We start from the raw sequence: 14,674 nt of genomic DNA, 5'->3' as shown, positions 1-14,674 counted from the left end.
TTTCATGGGCAGTAAGTTGCGCCATGTGAACTTGAGTGAATTAATTCATGCAATTCTGTGCTCACCTCAGTATCTATGCACCATGCTATGCTATGCTGCTCTTCTCACAATATTATGTCCTTGGAACCAGTGGAAATACTCACTTTTGCCAAAGCCTCCATGGATTTCCTGCGTTGTCTTCTGCGATTCCCACTCACTCACTCAGTACACCTTTCCCCTACCTTAACCAGCAGTAAAATTATTGCAGTCGCTCAATTCTTTCCATTATCTTACTGCAGGAGACAGCATCCTTCAATAATGCACAGAGAACCAAAATGGATGGTGAAGTGACCAACATCTTTGTCCTCATTGTTACAAGGAGAGAACCTGCCTTAATGAGAGAGGACTGTGACCACTTGTGGTGTTGCCAAAATCTCCATGTTCTCCCAACTAAGTAAGAATTATTATCTGTTGCTGCTCTCCCAATATCACCACGATGAATGAACTCTTCACACATTCAAAATTCTACCCCAATTTTGAAACTCGTTCCCTCCCTTCTCTCCTGCAGCAGCACTTGCCACAAAGAGAATGGTCACTGAAGACAATTTTGTCCTCCGCCTCAGAGGAAGTAGAGGCAGATCCCTCAGGAAAGCACTGGCATGGTGGTCTCCTCCTCCCTCCAACAGCTCAGGTAGTGACACCTCGCTGGCTACGTCAGCTGCAGTGCAGTCAGGAGCCCAATCGGGTGATCACATCACCACCACATCTCCACAGCTGGTGGAGGAAGCATCCTAGGTCAGTGGCATTGGAGTCCTGTAGACTGGCTGTGGCCCACCCCTCCCCAACTGACTTGGACAGATACCTTCAACTGATGACTGATCACACCTCTGGCTGATGTATTGTGAAGCTGTAGTTTTGTTGAACTGGATTTAATGGCAGATATTTCATCCCCTTTACAGGTGAGAACATCAGTGCTGTGTTGCCTCCTGTGAAGCAATAATGTTCTGTTCCACTTTGAATTGATGCGATTCTATTTGAGCTGTTTTCCATTTGGTGTCAGTTCTGGTTTTCCAGCGGTTTGTATATTGAGACCAGGTCAAAGTGTTCATTGATGGAGCCCAAGGATGAGTACCATACTTCCAGGAAATCCATTGCTGTTCTGTGTTTAGCATGTTCTAGAATCGTCGTGTTGACCCAGTCAGACTCATGGTTCTTGGCACATGGAATACACTTTTGTGATAATCAAAAGAACTGAAATCGAGAACACATACCAGATCAACAGCATTTTCACCAGGATCAAATTTACTCAAGAGGAGGAGAAAAACAACCAACTCCCATTTCTAGATGTAATAGTTACAAGGACACAGAATGGTGAATGCACAACAAAAGTGCATGCACAGACCACACATTACTGGTCAGATCCTAAACTATAACAGAAACCATCCAAACAACCACAAGAAGAGTTGCATTAGGACCCTGTTCAAAAGAGCAGTAACACATTGCAGCACTCTGGAATTGTGAACAGAGGAAGAAGAACACATATACAAAGTCATTGCTAAAAATGGATACCCCCACAGTTTTATCAGCAGATGCTGGTGGACAAGCAACACCAAGAAGACAAGACATGCCCCAACACACTGGCTATTCTCCCATACAACAATTTGGAACTGAAAACTAGACTGCTGTGACTACTAGGGATATTGACAGCACACAAACCGACAGCCATATTCAGACAGCAACTCACAGATTAAAGGACCCTATACTCACTATGTATAGGATGAATGTAATTTACAAAATCCCATACAGTGACTGCACCAAGCACTATATAGGACAAACAGACAGACCACTAGCAACCCTCAGTGGCTCGGTGGTCAGCACTGCTGCCTCACAGCGCCAGAGACCCGGGTTCAATTCCTGTCTCAGGCAACTGTCTGTGCGGAGTTTGCACATTCTCCCCGTGTCTGTATGGGTTTCTTCTGGATGCTCTGGTTTCCTCCCACAGTCACAAAGATGTGCAGGTTAAGTGAATTGGCCATGCTACATTGCCTGTAGTGTTAGGTGGATTAGTCAGGGGTAAATATAGGGGGGTGGGTTTCTCTTCAAAGGGTCGGTGTGGACTTGTCAGGCCGAAGGGCCTGTTTCCACACTGTAGGTAATCTAAACCCACATCCATGAACAGCAATTAGCAACTAAGCGACACAACCATCTCTCACTGGTATCTATACACGTAGACAACAAGAACCATGTGTTCGACTGGGACAACATGGTGGTACCAGGACAGGCCAATAAAGAACAGCAAGGGAATTCCTGGAAGCAGGATACTTATCCTTGGAATCCATCAACAAACACATTGACCTGGACCCAATATACAACCCACTGGAATGGAAAAACTGGAATGGCACCAACCGGAAACAGCTCAAACAGAACCACATCAATTCAAAGCGGAACAGTACAGCAGCACTTCACAGGAGGCAACACAGCACTGACGATGTCACCTAGAAGGGGGAAGCCAACAAACTTACCAGCTTGCTGAACACACCAACAAAGAGAGTGAGTTCTAAGCGAGGAGTCCTGAACTGCACCCTGGTCCAATCCATGAGATGGTGCCTGCCCTTACACACAAACTATCCTGGCAGCAGTGTTACCATGAAAGGTGCTTGTGTGCTTCAGCACTGAAGTGGTGAACTAATTCTCTATAAGTTGTACACATGCACAGCCACTGCAAAGATCCATGCACAGTTAATTAATGTGGACACCCTGATTTCAGCATTGACATACAATTCCAGAAGTTGCTGCTGATTATGTACTTTGGATACCTGCACAGCCAGTTGGTGGTAACCGGTCTGATTTTCATTTTTTTTTTAGATTCCGTACAGTGTGGAAACAGCCCCTTTGGCCCAACAAGTCTACACCAACCCTCCGAAGAGTAACCCACCCCAGACCCATTCCCCTACATTTATCCCTGCACCTAACACTACGGGCAATGTAGCATGACCAATTCACCCAACCTGCACATCTTTGGATTGTGGGAGGAAACCGGAGCACCTGGCGGAAATCCACGCAGACACAGGGAGAATGTGCAAACTCCACACAGACAGTTGCCCGAGGTGGGAACTTGAACCCGGGTCCCTGGTGCTGTGAGGCAGCAGTGCTAACCACTGAGCCACCATGCTGCCCCCCACTCCCCAGGTAACTGTCACCATCTAGCTTCTCTGTGGTGGATTGGGGAATAGGCAACTGCGGATCAATGAGGTGGGATCAGATACTACTGGCATGTAAATACTCACATACACTGGTGAGGTTTTCATATTGCCTTTTGAAATCTGGTTGCAGAATTGGTCATTTTTCTCTCAGTATTGAGAACCTCACTTTTCTGAACTTGCCATAACTTCCTGCTGACTCGTGATTGTGTGGGCTGGGAAAACTCAGCCAAATATATCACATTCTATTTGTGAAGAGGCTTAGCATCACAAGATCTTCTGTTGTCTCCAAATAAACCTGAACTTTTCTGCTGCAATTGCCAGGAACACCAGCTGGTGGCACTGTGTTCACTGTAACTGAAGATGAAGGAAGAGTGTCTGCATTGATCAGCAATGTGATGTCACTTCTGGCTCATAACAACATCCTTATTCTAAAGAATTTTATTCCAAGGAAGTTAAGATGGTGAACATGCAGCCCTTAAACTGTTAGAGGCAAAAAGAATTTGAGATCCCGCATCCAGGATTCCACCAGTTTCTTCATTTCCCCTCCACCCATGATATCCTAGTCCCAAACCTCCAACTTGGCACCGTTTTCTTGACCTTTCCATCATCTTTCCCATCTATCAGCTTCACCCTCCTCTTGACCTATCACCTTCACCCCAACCTTCATCTATCTATTACATCTACCTTCTCCCCAGCCCCCCCTCCCATTTATCTCTCAATCCCCTGGCCCACATACCTCATTCCTGACGAAGGGCTTATGCCCAAAATGTCAATTCTCCTGCTCCTCAGATGCTGCCTGACCTGCTGTGTTTTTCCAGCAACACACTCTTGACCATGCTCTCAGTGCAGCGTTACTTCAATCCAAATTACTGTTCTCTGTTTATTTCTGAAGATTTGGGGCCTTTGGGCTGAGGTAGAATTTAAATAAACCCAAGATTATTTAATGGGAAGTCTGATGGGATGAATGAGCTTGTAATCAAGATTCCATGAGCCCACAAGAATAGTGTAAATGTTTTTTCCATGCACCAACATGGTCAATTTGCCTCCTCTAATTACTGTGACCAGGTTTCTTCTATAAAATTCAAAAATAACAGGTTTATTACAGGCAACAGATATTCTTAAAACAGCAAAACTACCTATCAACAAAGTTCCTGTGTGGGACTAAGCTATGTCATCCTTTATTACAAATGCACATGCATTCATACCTAGAAAGGACAAGATGACACATATGTAGAGGTATCATGGGCAAGAAACAAATAGGCAAAAAGGGATCACCCTCCTACAAGTCAACAGTTCAAGTGCAGAAGACAGAAAGGATAGATTCCTCACATTTTTTCGAATTCCTGTTGATGGGTTCTGATTACTTTCAATTGCACAGCAATGGAAGATTTCGAATATAGCTGGAAATACAGTCAGGATTCACAAATACTTCATTGAGAGACATGATTTGGAGAAGCCGGTGTTGGACGTGGGTAGACAAAGTTAAAAATCACACAACATCAAGTTACAATCCAACAGGTTTAATTGGAAGCACTAGCTTTCAGAGCACTGCTCCTTCATCAGGTGGTTGTCCAACCACCTGATGAAGGAGCAGCACTCCAAAAGCTAATGCTTCCATTTAAACTTGTTGGACTATAACCTCATGTTGTGTGATTTTTAACTTAATTGAGAGAGAGAGAGAGAGAACTCCTTTCCTTTCAAACCTCTCCAGCAACTGCTAGCTTTCCTCTAACTCTTACTTTTCAGGAGAGGCAGAATTTGCTATTTCTAGCTAAGAGATTCTTTTCCTATTGTCCCACAGGGGTCTGAGACAAACAGAAAACAAAAGCCCAGAGGCTGTTGCTAGGTAACCTTCAACAGAAGACCTCTTACAAATTCAGTCTGTTTGTTTATTAATTAAGGTCATAAAAAGTGGTCTCCTGTCTTTTAAAAAGTTTGCTTGACACTGCCTTTCAAAATTATTTGCTTTTCCAGTGGACGATAAATAATCTACAATTCTTACTGATGCTTGACTTTTCCCAAGAAATCACATGATAAATCCTTCCTCATCCCAGTGATGCCCAGACTGCCTAATTCGCATGAGCTACACAAAGGAACCTCGATGATCTGATATTTGATTTTCCGAATTTCGGATTATCCGGCAAGATTGCAAAGTCCCAGTGCTTGGCTAAACTGTGTTAGTTGACACTCGATTATACAACAAAATACTCCCCGCCTGTGTCATTCAGATAATCGGAGTTCCTCTGTACATGTATGTGTATTCCTACCAGAAGAATACAATCAATTATTATTATTAATTATTTTTCAGAATTCCTATTGTGAACAGGCCATTTGGTCCAACACGTCCACACAACCCTCCAAAGAGTAACCCACCCAGATCCATTCCCCTCCATTTAACCCTGACTCATGCACCCAATCTACATATCCCTGAACACTATGGGACAATTTAACATGGCCAATACACCTAACATGCCCATCTTTGGACTGTGGAAAGAAATCAGAGATCCTGGAGGAAACCCACGCAGTCATGAGGAGAACATATAAACTCCACACAGACAGTCTCTCAAGGCTGGAATTGAACTTGGGTCCCTGGCGCTGTGAGGCAGCAGTGCTAACCACTGAGCCACTGTGCCACCCCTACTGCACAGCAAGTAATGAATGGATTGCTATATTGACTCAAATATGTTTTTTAAACTGTTGAATCAATAAATACTTCTTCCGAAATCCCCAGATCCCTAGGGTTACACCCAAAACATTGACTTCTCCACCTCCTGCTGCTGCTGGCTTGTCGTGTTCTTCCAGCCTCCTGCCTGTCTACCCTGTGTTTCAGAATATTCAAACAACAGGAATGCTGTACAAGTTTGTTCACATTTACCTTTCAAGTGTAGTGCATGGTGGGGATGTTAATCCTTTATCTGTTAGTGCTGCACAAAATGCAGCATAGCAAAGAAAAAAAATGGTTTGGTTACTCAACACATAATCATCATTGGTTTAATAATACATTCCATAGGTTCTGCTAGAATATTTTAGTGTGGATAATGTGGTCATGATGTGATATGGTCACTCCCCATTTGGGACAAGTGTCCTGAATGAGATGCCCATGTATTATGGTCCAATCCCAGGTAGGTAGTGACAATTATTCACTCATGGGATGTGAGTGTTGCTGGCTGGGTAGCATTTATTGCCCATACCTAATTGGCCTTGAGAAGGTAATGGTGAGCTGCCTTCTTGAAATGCTGCAGTCCTTGGGCTGCAGGTTGATTCATAATATCCTGAGGGAGGTAATTCCAGGATTTTGACCCAGTGGCAGTGAAGGAAGTGCAAAATATTTCCGAATCAAGATGGTGAGTGGCATGGAGAGAAACTTGCGGGTGATGGTGTCCCGTGTATCTGCTGCACTTGTCCTTGTGGATGGAAGTGGTTGTGGATTTGGAAGGATGTTTGGTGAATTTGTGCAGTGCATCTTGTGGATAGTACACACTGCTGCTACTGAACATTGATGGTGAAAGGGGTGAATGTTTGTGGATGTGATTGCTTGGACTTATAATGAAATGATACAATTGTAAATATTGGTCTATCCCAGGTAACACAGAATTTTACGAAACAGCAAAAGGCCATTTGGCCCCACAAGTCAATGCTTCTCTCATTCACTTCCATTTCATGCTGACGGCATATGCTTCAATTCCTTTCTCCCTCATGATCTTATCTCGCTTCCTCTTAAAAGTTTCCACAATATTCTTAAGTATTCTAATCACTCTCTGAGGTGAGTATTTATGTAAGTATGGCAGACAATCAGTGTAAGAGTCCAATCATTTGACATAATGATGACCATCATCAGCCATTCTGAAATGGAAAACAGCTTATTCTAACCTTCTTGCCTGTAAAGTAAATATCTCCATAATAAAATTGTTACTGTTTAAAAATCTTGATACAAAAGCTATTGGCTTTGCTTCAGGATTGGGTAATATGTGAGAAATGGCTACTTCCATTCTGCACTGTTAAGTAGTATATGCTAGTCGCAATGGTAACTTTGGGTCAAAATGGGTCAGGACTTTTGACATGAATTCAACCTCTTTGGTTTGTGTAAAGGCTTGTTCATATTGATCTTCCCAATTCTAATTCTTGTTTTGGCATAATGCATTGTGCAACAACTAGACAATAGTTGCAAGATTTGGGACAACTCAGCCACAGTAGTTCAGTAAGCCCAAAAATGATGGTAGTTGGTTTATATTTTTAGATGCTACTGCCTGAGTCATAGCTTTTCCTTTTGGACGTGACTTGTGCAGTCCCTTAGCATCAATGACATAGCCAAAATATTTGATGGAAGTTTTAAAAATTCACCTTTGTTATTTTCATTCATGAACTTTAAGTTTTTGCAGAGTACCATCTACAGAGTGGAAATGGTATTTTGCTTCATAATTATGTCATTGGTCATCTTTGTCAGGGCGGGGAGCAGAAATAGCTTAGTTAGACCATTCTTGCTATTGAGGGAGTCCAGCAAAGGTTCACTATCCTTACTGCTGGGATGGCAGGACTGACATACAATGGAAGACTGGATTGACTGGGTTTGTACTCACTAAAATCGAGAAGAATGAGGGGGGATCTCATTGAAACATATTAAATCCTGATGAGATTGGACAGGCTAGATGCAGGAAGAATGTTCCTGGTGTTGGGGAAATCCATAAGTAGGGGTCACAGTGTAAGAATAAGGGGTAAGCCATTCAGGACTGAGATGAGGAAGAACTTCTTCACTCAGAGAGTTGTGAATCTGTGGAATTCTCTCCCACGGGAAGCTGTGGGGGCCAGTTCATTAGATATAGTCAAGAGGGAGCTTGACGTGGCCCTTGTAGCTAAAGGGATTGGGGATATGGGGAGAAAACAGGAGTGGGATACTGAAATTGCATGATTCCACCATAATCATATTGTATAGTGGTGCAGGCTTGATGGACCGAATGGCCTACCCCTGAACCTATTTTCTATGTTGCTATGTTAACTTTGCTGCTTGTAGAGTAAACATCTCTATAATAAAGTTCTGCTGTTTATTGCTTCAGTTTCCTGGTCCTTCTTAGAACTTAACATTGTATAAGAAAGCCTCTCCTGGATTTCTTGTTGGATTTATTAGTGACAATCATATTGGCGACACCAGAACTCTGGTATCCTTCAGAAATGGAACCATTTTCTTTTCATCTACCTTTATAAAACCTTTCATAATTTTAAAGACTTTTATTAGGTGGCATCACAATCTTACTTCTGGACAAATGATCTCCAATATGCTCAATCTTTCCTGATACAAATAACTCATGGAATATAAAATATTAGGTATTGTTGCCCAGGAATATAGTATTAAATTATAAGTTTCTTTAGCCTGTTAATGCAGCTGAAATAAAATGTAAAATCCTCGACAAGATATTCATCAGAATTGGAAACAGAGAAGGAAGCAAAACAAATCTTGCACTCAGAATTCCACTATCTCCTGGGGCATTGTGTTCCATGTGCTCAAAGATTTGTGGGTAAGAAATCGGCAGGTTCACTGACGTGGAAACCCATGACAGAGATTCATGGCTGCTTTTATATGAGCAGGGAGAAAGCGAGGACAGCAGATGCTGAAGATCAGAGTCGAGAACGTGGTGCTGGAAAGACACAGCAGGTCAGGCAACAACCAAGGAGCAGGAGAATCTACTTTTTGGGCATAAACCCTTCATCAGGAAGGGTTCTGATGAAGGGCTTATGCCCGAAATGTCGATTTTCCTGCTCCTCAGATGCTGCCTGAGCTGCTATATCTTTCAGCACCAAACTCTTAACCTTTGTACAGGCAGGTCAGGTCACTGAAACGTATGAGCTGTTGCTCATGTTGAAGATTGTTGCCGTGATCCTCTATAAGTGCTGGAAAGCACAAAGCTTAGTGTGGTAGTGGACAATACTTCCTGGTCTAACGAGAAGAGTTTCATGTAGTTAACAAGATATAGTTTATTGCATGTCCCAACTAGTCATTGATTACATTCATAGAGCCATGTGATAGACATTGTTACAGAAACTTTGAGGAGAATCAAATGTCCAGTGTCATTCATTCAAGATTGTAAAAACAAAGAAACTAAGTACAGAAGGACACCATTAAACCCTTCAAACCTGCTGATTCTATACTTCTATCACATATCATCGTGCTCTATACCCCTAGATTCCTTTAATATCGAGAAGATGGATCTATTTTGTTTTGAATATATTCAGTGACTTTGGCCTCCACAACCTTCTGTGACAGAATTCCACATGTTCACTAATCTTTGAAGAAACTTTTCCATGTCTCAGCCTTAAATGGCCCACTCAATATCCTGAGACTGGTGCTCTGGTTCTGGACCTTCCACAAACGGTCACCTCCTCCCTACATCTGGTCAGTCCAAACCTGCTAGAATTTTACATGTCTCAATCAGAAGCCCCTCTTATTCATCTACACTCCAGTGAAGAACAGGCCAGGGGCAGTGAACAACATTAATACAGTAAAGTCGGTTGATAATGAAGTGAAAGCTCTCCTGCCAACTGTGATTCATTCACTGGACTTACCTGCGCATTTGGGCACCTTCCTATCCCACAGCATGTTCGCCAGGCAAGTGAGCTTTGACTTCCCCTCCAACACATAGCCTTTGTTGCAGGTCACGTGACAAACAGTCTTGTAGGATGTGCCATCGGCCGAGCAGTTTAGCGATCCGTGCTCAGGCTTCCGTAATCTGGGGCAGGAGCGAACTACACAGCATTGGAGCAACAAACAGAAAATAAATTGCAAGCTGCTTCAGTTGAATTTTCCTTCTTTGACGGACCTCCACTTGGAGTGGAGCAGCTTTCCGGCTCAATCACATTCCACTCAGCTCATTATGTGGATAAAAACCCCAATATTATGCGCAAGAAGTATTGACCCTTCAGGCTACACACTTCAAAGGCTCCTGGGCAGCACTTCACTCTTTGCAATCCAAGAGTACCACTCTACCATGGGGCTCATCACCACTACCCAACGATGTAGAGGTCAGAGATCACAGGTTAAGCCACCCTTCAGTGATGGCTCCCTAGGGAGGGAGTCACCTCGACTGACGAAGAGGGCCTGGCCAGAGGTGACCACAGAGGTTAGTGCCCACGAGAAGCTCAAGAGAAGCTGCCACCAGGGCCATAGAAGGATAGAGAATTTGCTGCTTTCTGCCAGGATATGTGCCAGTGTCTGATCAATCTTTTATGCTCCCTGTGAATGGAGAGTCATACTAACTCGAAATATTATCTCTGTTTCTCTCTCCACAGATGCTGCCTCATCTGCTGAGTTTCTCCAGCACTTTCTGTTTTTGTCACAGTAACTTTTCTGGTTGGGTTAAAATATCTGTCTTAGAAAGTCAGCTGACTGGACCCAATGAAGACACTGTGTCAAAGCGAAAAGAGAGGCTCGAGATGAGTGCCCAATGTCAGAAGAACAAAATAGATTGGACCATTTGCACCCCATTGGCATGGATACTAGAAACTGTTGGCATCAGAATATTGTGAAAGCATCTTAGCAGATCGCATCCCTTCCTTTGAACTGTTATCATAACCAGCATAAAATTCAGAAAACAGAACACCGCAGTTAATGATAAATTGTTGACAGCAATCTCTGGGGGTGTTACTGTTGAAACTTAAGGACTTCCCTTCTCTAAAATTGATGATGATTTTCACTCATTTGTTACAGTTAAAAAATATGCCATACCAATATTTAATGTCAATTAAAATGAGATTGGTCCAAAGCATTAATGGTATTATTTTCTCTCTTCATTAATGATTATTTTGGAGATAATTGCCTCGAAATCTGGCAGTGCAGTTTGGGTGGGCAGGGATGTTTTTAAAAAGCAGTATGTGAATGTCACTGATAAGGTCTGTATTTGTTCATTAACTGCCTTGAGAAGGTGGCAGTGAGCTGTTGTCGGTGTGGGAGGATTAATGGTAGGTACACCCACAGTGCTGTCAAGAACAGAGTTCCAGGTATCCTCCATGGTAGTGGAGGTCACGTTTTTGAAAAGTGCTATTGGTGGAGGCTTGCTTGGCATGTTGCAGTTTGATGGTGAGGTCTGATCTAGTTGTGCTGGTTGAAGGCACTGTGGGACTTTTGACACAATTGAAATGGTAGATAGAGTTCCGCAGGCAGGAGGATAGATAACTAGGAAACAGACTAAAAACAATTGGAGGAGAAATGGATTTATAGAGCAAGATAGGAGTTGGATTGTCTAAATGTAGAAGCAAATTCAATGGTGACTTTCAAAAGGAGCCTCCTACATCTCTAAGGGAGACAACACGGACGAACTACTTTCAATAGCTCATAGAAAGACTCGTTGCCAAATTTTCTATTCTCGTGATCCTTGGAGCTGGATATACAGCTGAAAATACGTTGGATCCTGTACAATTCCAGACTTATGTAGAAATTACCCAGGAAGGTTAACCTTTGAAAGGACAATTCTCCCTCTTCCCAGGATACTTACAAATGTCTCTGTCTCTAAGGTATAGTTCGGGATTTGGAACAGTTCCACAGTACTAATCTGGATAACTACTCGTGATCCATTCTGCACAGAATCTCTAACATTCCAGATAAGTCCTAAAACTACCAACTTACCTTACCTTTGGATAATTTCTCAGATCTGACTTACAATGTGGATTCTATTGGAACAGTCACAGATTGCCAATGCTCATAGGTTGCATTAGAGTTAATTTTCCCAGGGGTCACACCCCATTATTATAGCAATAGCTGCCATAGTTTTAAAGTTCAAAAGCCACTTTGAAAAGATACAGTGAGATGTAAGCAAGGTGTTGGAGAGTGAGAGGAAGAGTGACTGGTGGATGAGGAGGTGGGTGGCAGGTGAGGGAGCAGGATAACAGAATGGCCAGAGGGCAAAATGGAAGGTGGCTGAGTGTACATGCAGCCAGGTGGAGAAGGGGGTGAGGTACCAGGTGAATGAGGGGAATGGATAACAAGTGGTGAGGGGAGTATAGGATGCCAGGTAAGTAAGGGAGCAGGTCGCAACATGATGAGGGGCAGAGTGGTAGGTGGGTAAGAGGCTTGGTATAGGCTGGGATTCGTACGTTCAAGAGGTGTCCACATGGGAAGGGTCTTAGGTGCCTGGATTGGTGGTGTCGGTTGGGGGGAATTGGGTATCAGGGTTGAAGTATGGCCTGGTGATCAGGTGGGGAAAGGATCAGGAGTCAGGGTGAGGACGAATGATTGGGAGTTTGGGTTGGGGAATGTTCAGGAATCTGGCTGAGGAGGGATATCAGGAATCTGGGTTGGGTGTCTGCAGTAGAAGGTGCAGTATGAATTATTGGGAGGTGTCAGTGGTATATTTACCCTGGAGTCAATGTGGGTTTAAATCCCTCTAAACCCCAGGATAACTCGGATAAGTAGGTTGAATCTCTTCGAAATTTCCTGCTCTAACTCAGAGTTGAGTAATATTCAGAGAGATCTGGATAGATGCTAATTGCCAATTAGATGATGCAACTTCCTAGTCAATCCATGTGTAGTCAGTGTGAAACCTCCCTCAGGATGTCTGAAGGACCCTCCCTGATGGGTATCTGTTGGGGTACATCCAGTCTCCAACTCTCCAGGGGCCTGAGATCTAGGCCAAGAGTCACCTAATCTCTGGTTCATGTTTCTACAGCTTGAAGTCTTCAGGATCCTTCAACAGATATTTGATCATTATAGAGATATCCTGTTGGTCACATAATCACTCCTACTCGACAATAAAAGGAACTATCAGCTCAGCAATGTAATATCCGCCATCAAGCAGAAAGAATAAGCAAGAAAAAAGGCAATGTAATTCAGAATCAGAAGAGTTGGATTTTTATCATTACCTCTGCATTTGGCGTCCAAGCCTGACCAGAAGCTGTTGGATTGACACAGACGAATGCTGCTTCCTACCAGGTCAAAGCCCAGTTTACACCGAATTCCGCAGGCAGAATTGTAATAATTGTTGCATGAATTCTGGATGAAGTATCCATTCTCAGGTGGCTGCAACTTGGGGCACTGGACCACTACTCGTGCACAGAAAGAAAGATTAACACATCACTCTATTCAGTGCCATTGAACAATCATTAACTCATCACCTCCTTCTACTGCCCCTTAAATAGTTGTGAACATGCAACATATCTGGAATTACACTCATTGTAAAACTGGATTGTGTTGCCTACTCAATAGGAGATTACTTCATGAAATAAATGAAATTACAGAGGAACAGTTTCAGCAAACTTACAAACCACATCCCAATTTTACACCGAGCAGCACATTAAAGATCTAGCTGACTATTTACCTCAAAAAGATAACATTGGCTAGAATCCAATAGGATTTTTTTATTGGGTGTTTCCCACTGCAGTGACCCTGAGGATTGAAGTTTCCATTTCTATTGTCTTCAGACAGAGTTGGCAACCCCTTATTATCTGGATATCGAGGTAACAGTTTTTCCGAAGAGTTTTCTGTCTTAACCCTCCTCGTGACTCACCTTGACATGTGTGTCCTATGAGTTTGAATCCTTCCTTACAAACACAGTCCTTGATTGAGGTGCTCCCTGGTAGGCTTGTATAATTCTCATCAGGACAGTGTAGGCAGGTGCTGATTCCACCAGGCTTTGCTTCCACCTTGTATGTCCCAGATGGACAAGCTAGAGGAAAGGAACACACAATGGGAATGTTAGAATTCTGTACAACCTGCATATTTACAAATGTTAGTAGGTATAATAAGCAATTAGCAACATAAGTGAAAAACGATCTTTATTGCAAGTGTGTTGGAGTATAACAGTAAGGAAATGTTGCTGCAAGGATTTGGTTTAGTGAGTGCTGTTTTTGTCTTCTCATGTAAGGAAGGATACTTGCAGTCAGTGTCCAAGCCTGAGCAGAGGCTGTCGGATTGATACAGAGGAATGCTGCTTCCCACTGGACAAAGCCTAGTTTACACTGGATTCCATAGGCAGAATGATACATAAGGTTGATTGATTGTTTGTTGGGATGTGAGTGTTGTCCTGTGAGTAGAGATTGAGAGCAATGACCCTCATTTCTCAAGGGGGTTTCAGAGCATAAGATGCTTTCATTGTACCATGTAAAATTCTTGGAAAGCTTACCAGAGCTGAGAGGTTTTTCCTAAACTTCACATCTCATTAAGTTAATGTGCTTCTTTCAAACTGTTGGTTTTATAAACAAGTAACAATAAGATTTCCCCAGTGCCAAGTTTAGAGTGATAACAATTGACAGTTTGTTAAACAGTGGGTGTTCTACAATTAAAATAAACCCCCATGTTGAAGAATGCTGCTGTGTAATTGATTCCAGACTCGATGCATCTGACCTCTTACGATAAGCTATTAAACTGAAGTGTGTGCATGTGTGTGTGATTTGTTGTGCTTGTTGAATCAATCTTAAATATGTACTCAATATGTTGTTATCTTTACTCATAGATCAACAGGTTTTTTTACTTGATTTGAACTTGCATCCAAAATGGCAAAGCTGCCTTAGGG

At 42.9% G+C, this 14,674-nt stretch overlaps 1 protein-coding gene across 1 annotated transcript in view; it reads right to left on the bottom strand.

Moving 5' to 3' along the window:
• Nucleotides 1–14,674, bottom strand: part of svep1 (sushi, von Willebrand factor type A, EGF and pentraxin domain containing 1) — a 232,298-nt gene that overhangs the window by 133,092 nt on the left and 84,532 nt on the right. The window contains exons 4-6 of the mRNA XM_060841756.1: nt 13,670–13,828; nt 13,026–13,205; nt 9,738–9,917 (exon numbers count right to left, since the gene is read on the bottom strand). Of these exons, the coding sequence (XP_060697739.1) occupies nt 9,738–9,917; nt 13,026–13,205; nt 13,670–13,828 (519 nt within the window). The remainder of the gene's footprint in view (nt 1–9,737; nt 9,918–13,025; nt 13,206–13,669; nt 13,829–14,674) is intronic.

Source organism: Hemiscyllium ocellatum, chromosome 2, assembly GCF_020745735.1.
Source record: "Hemiscyllium ocellatum isolate sHemOce1 chromosome 2, sHemOce1.pat.X.cur, whole genome shotgun sequence".
Classification (NCBI taxonomy): Eukaryota; Metazoa; Chordata; class Chondrichthyes; order Orectolobiformes; family Hemiscylliidae; genus Hemiscyllium; species Hemiscyllium ocellatum.
This window is presented reverse-complemented; position numbering and strand designations above follow the sequence as displayed.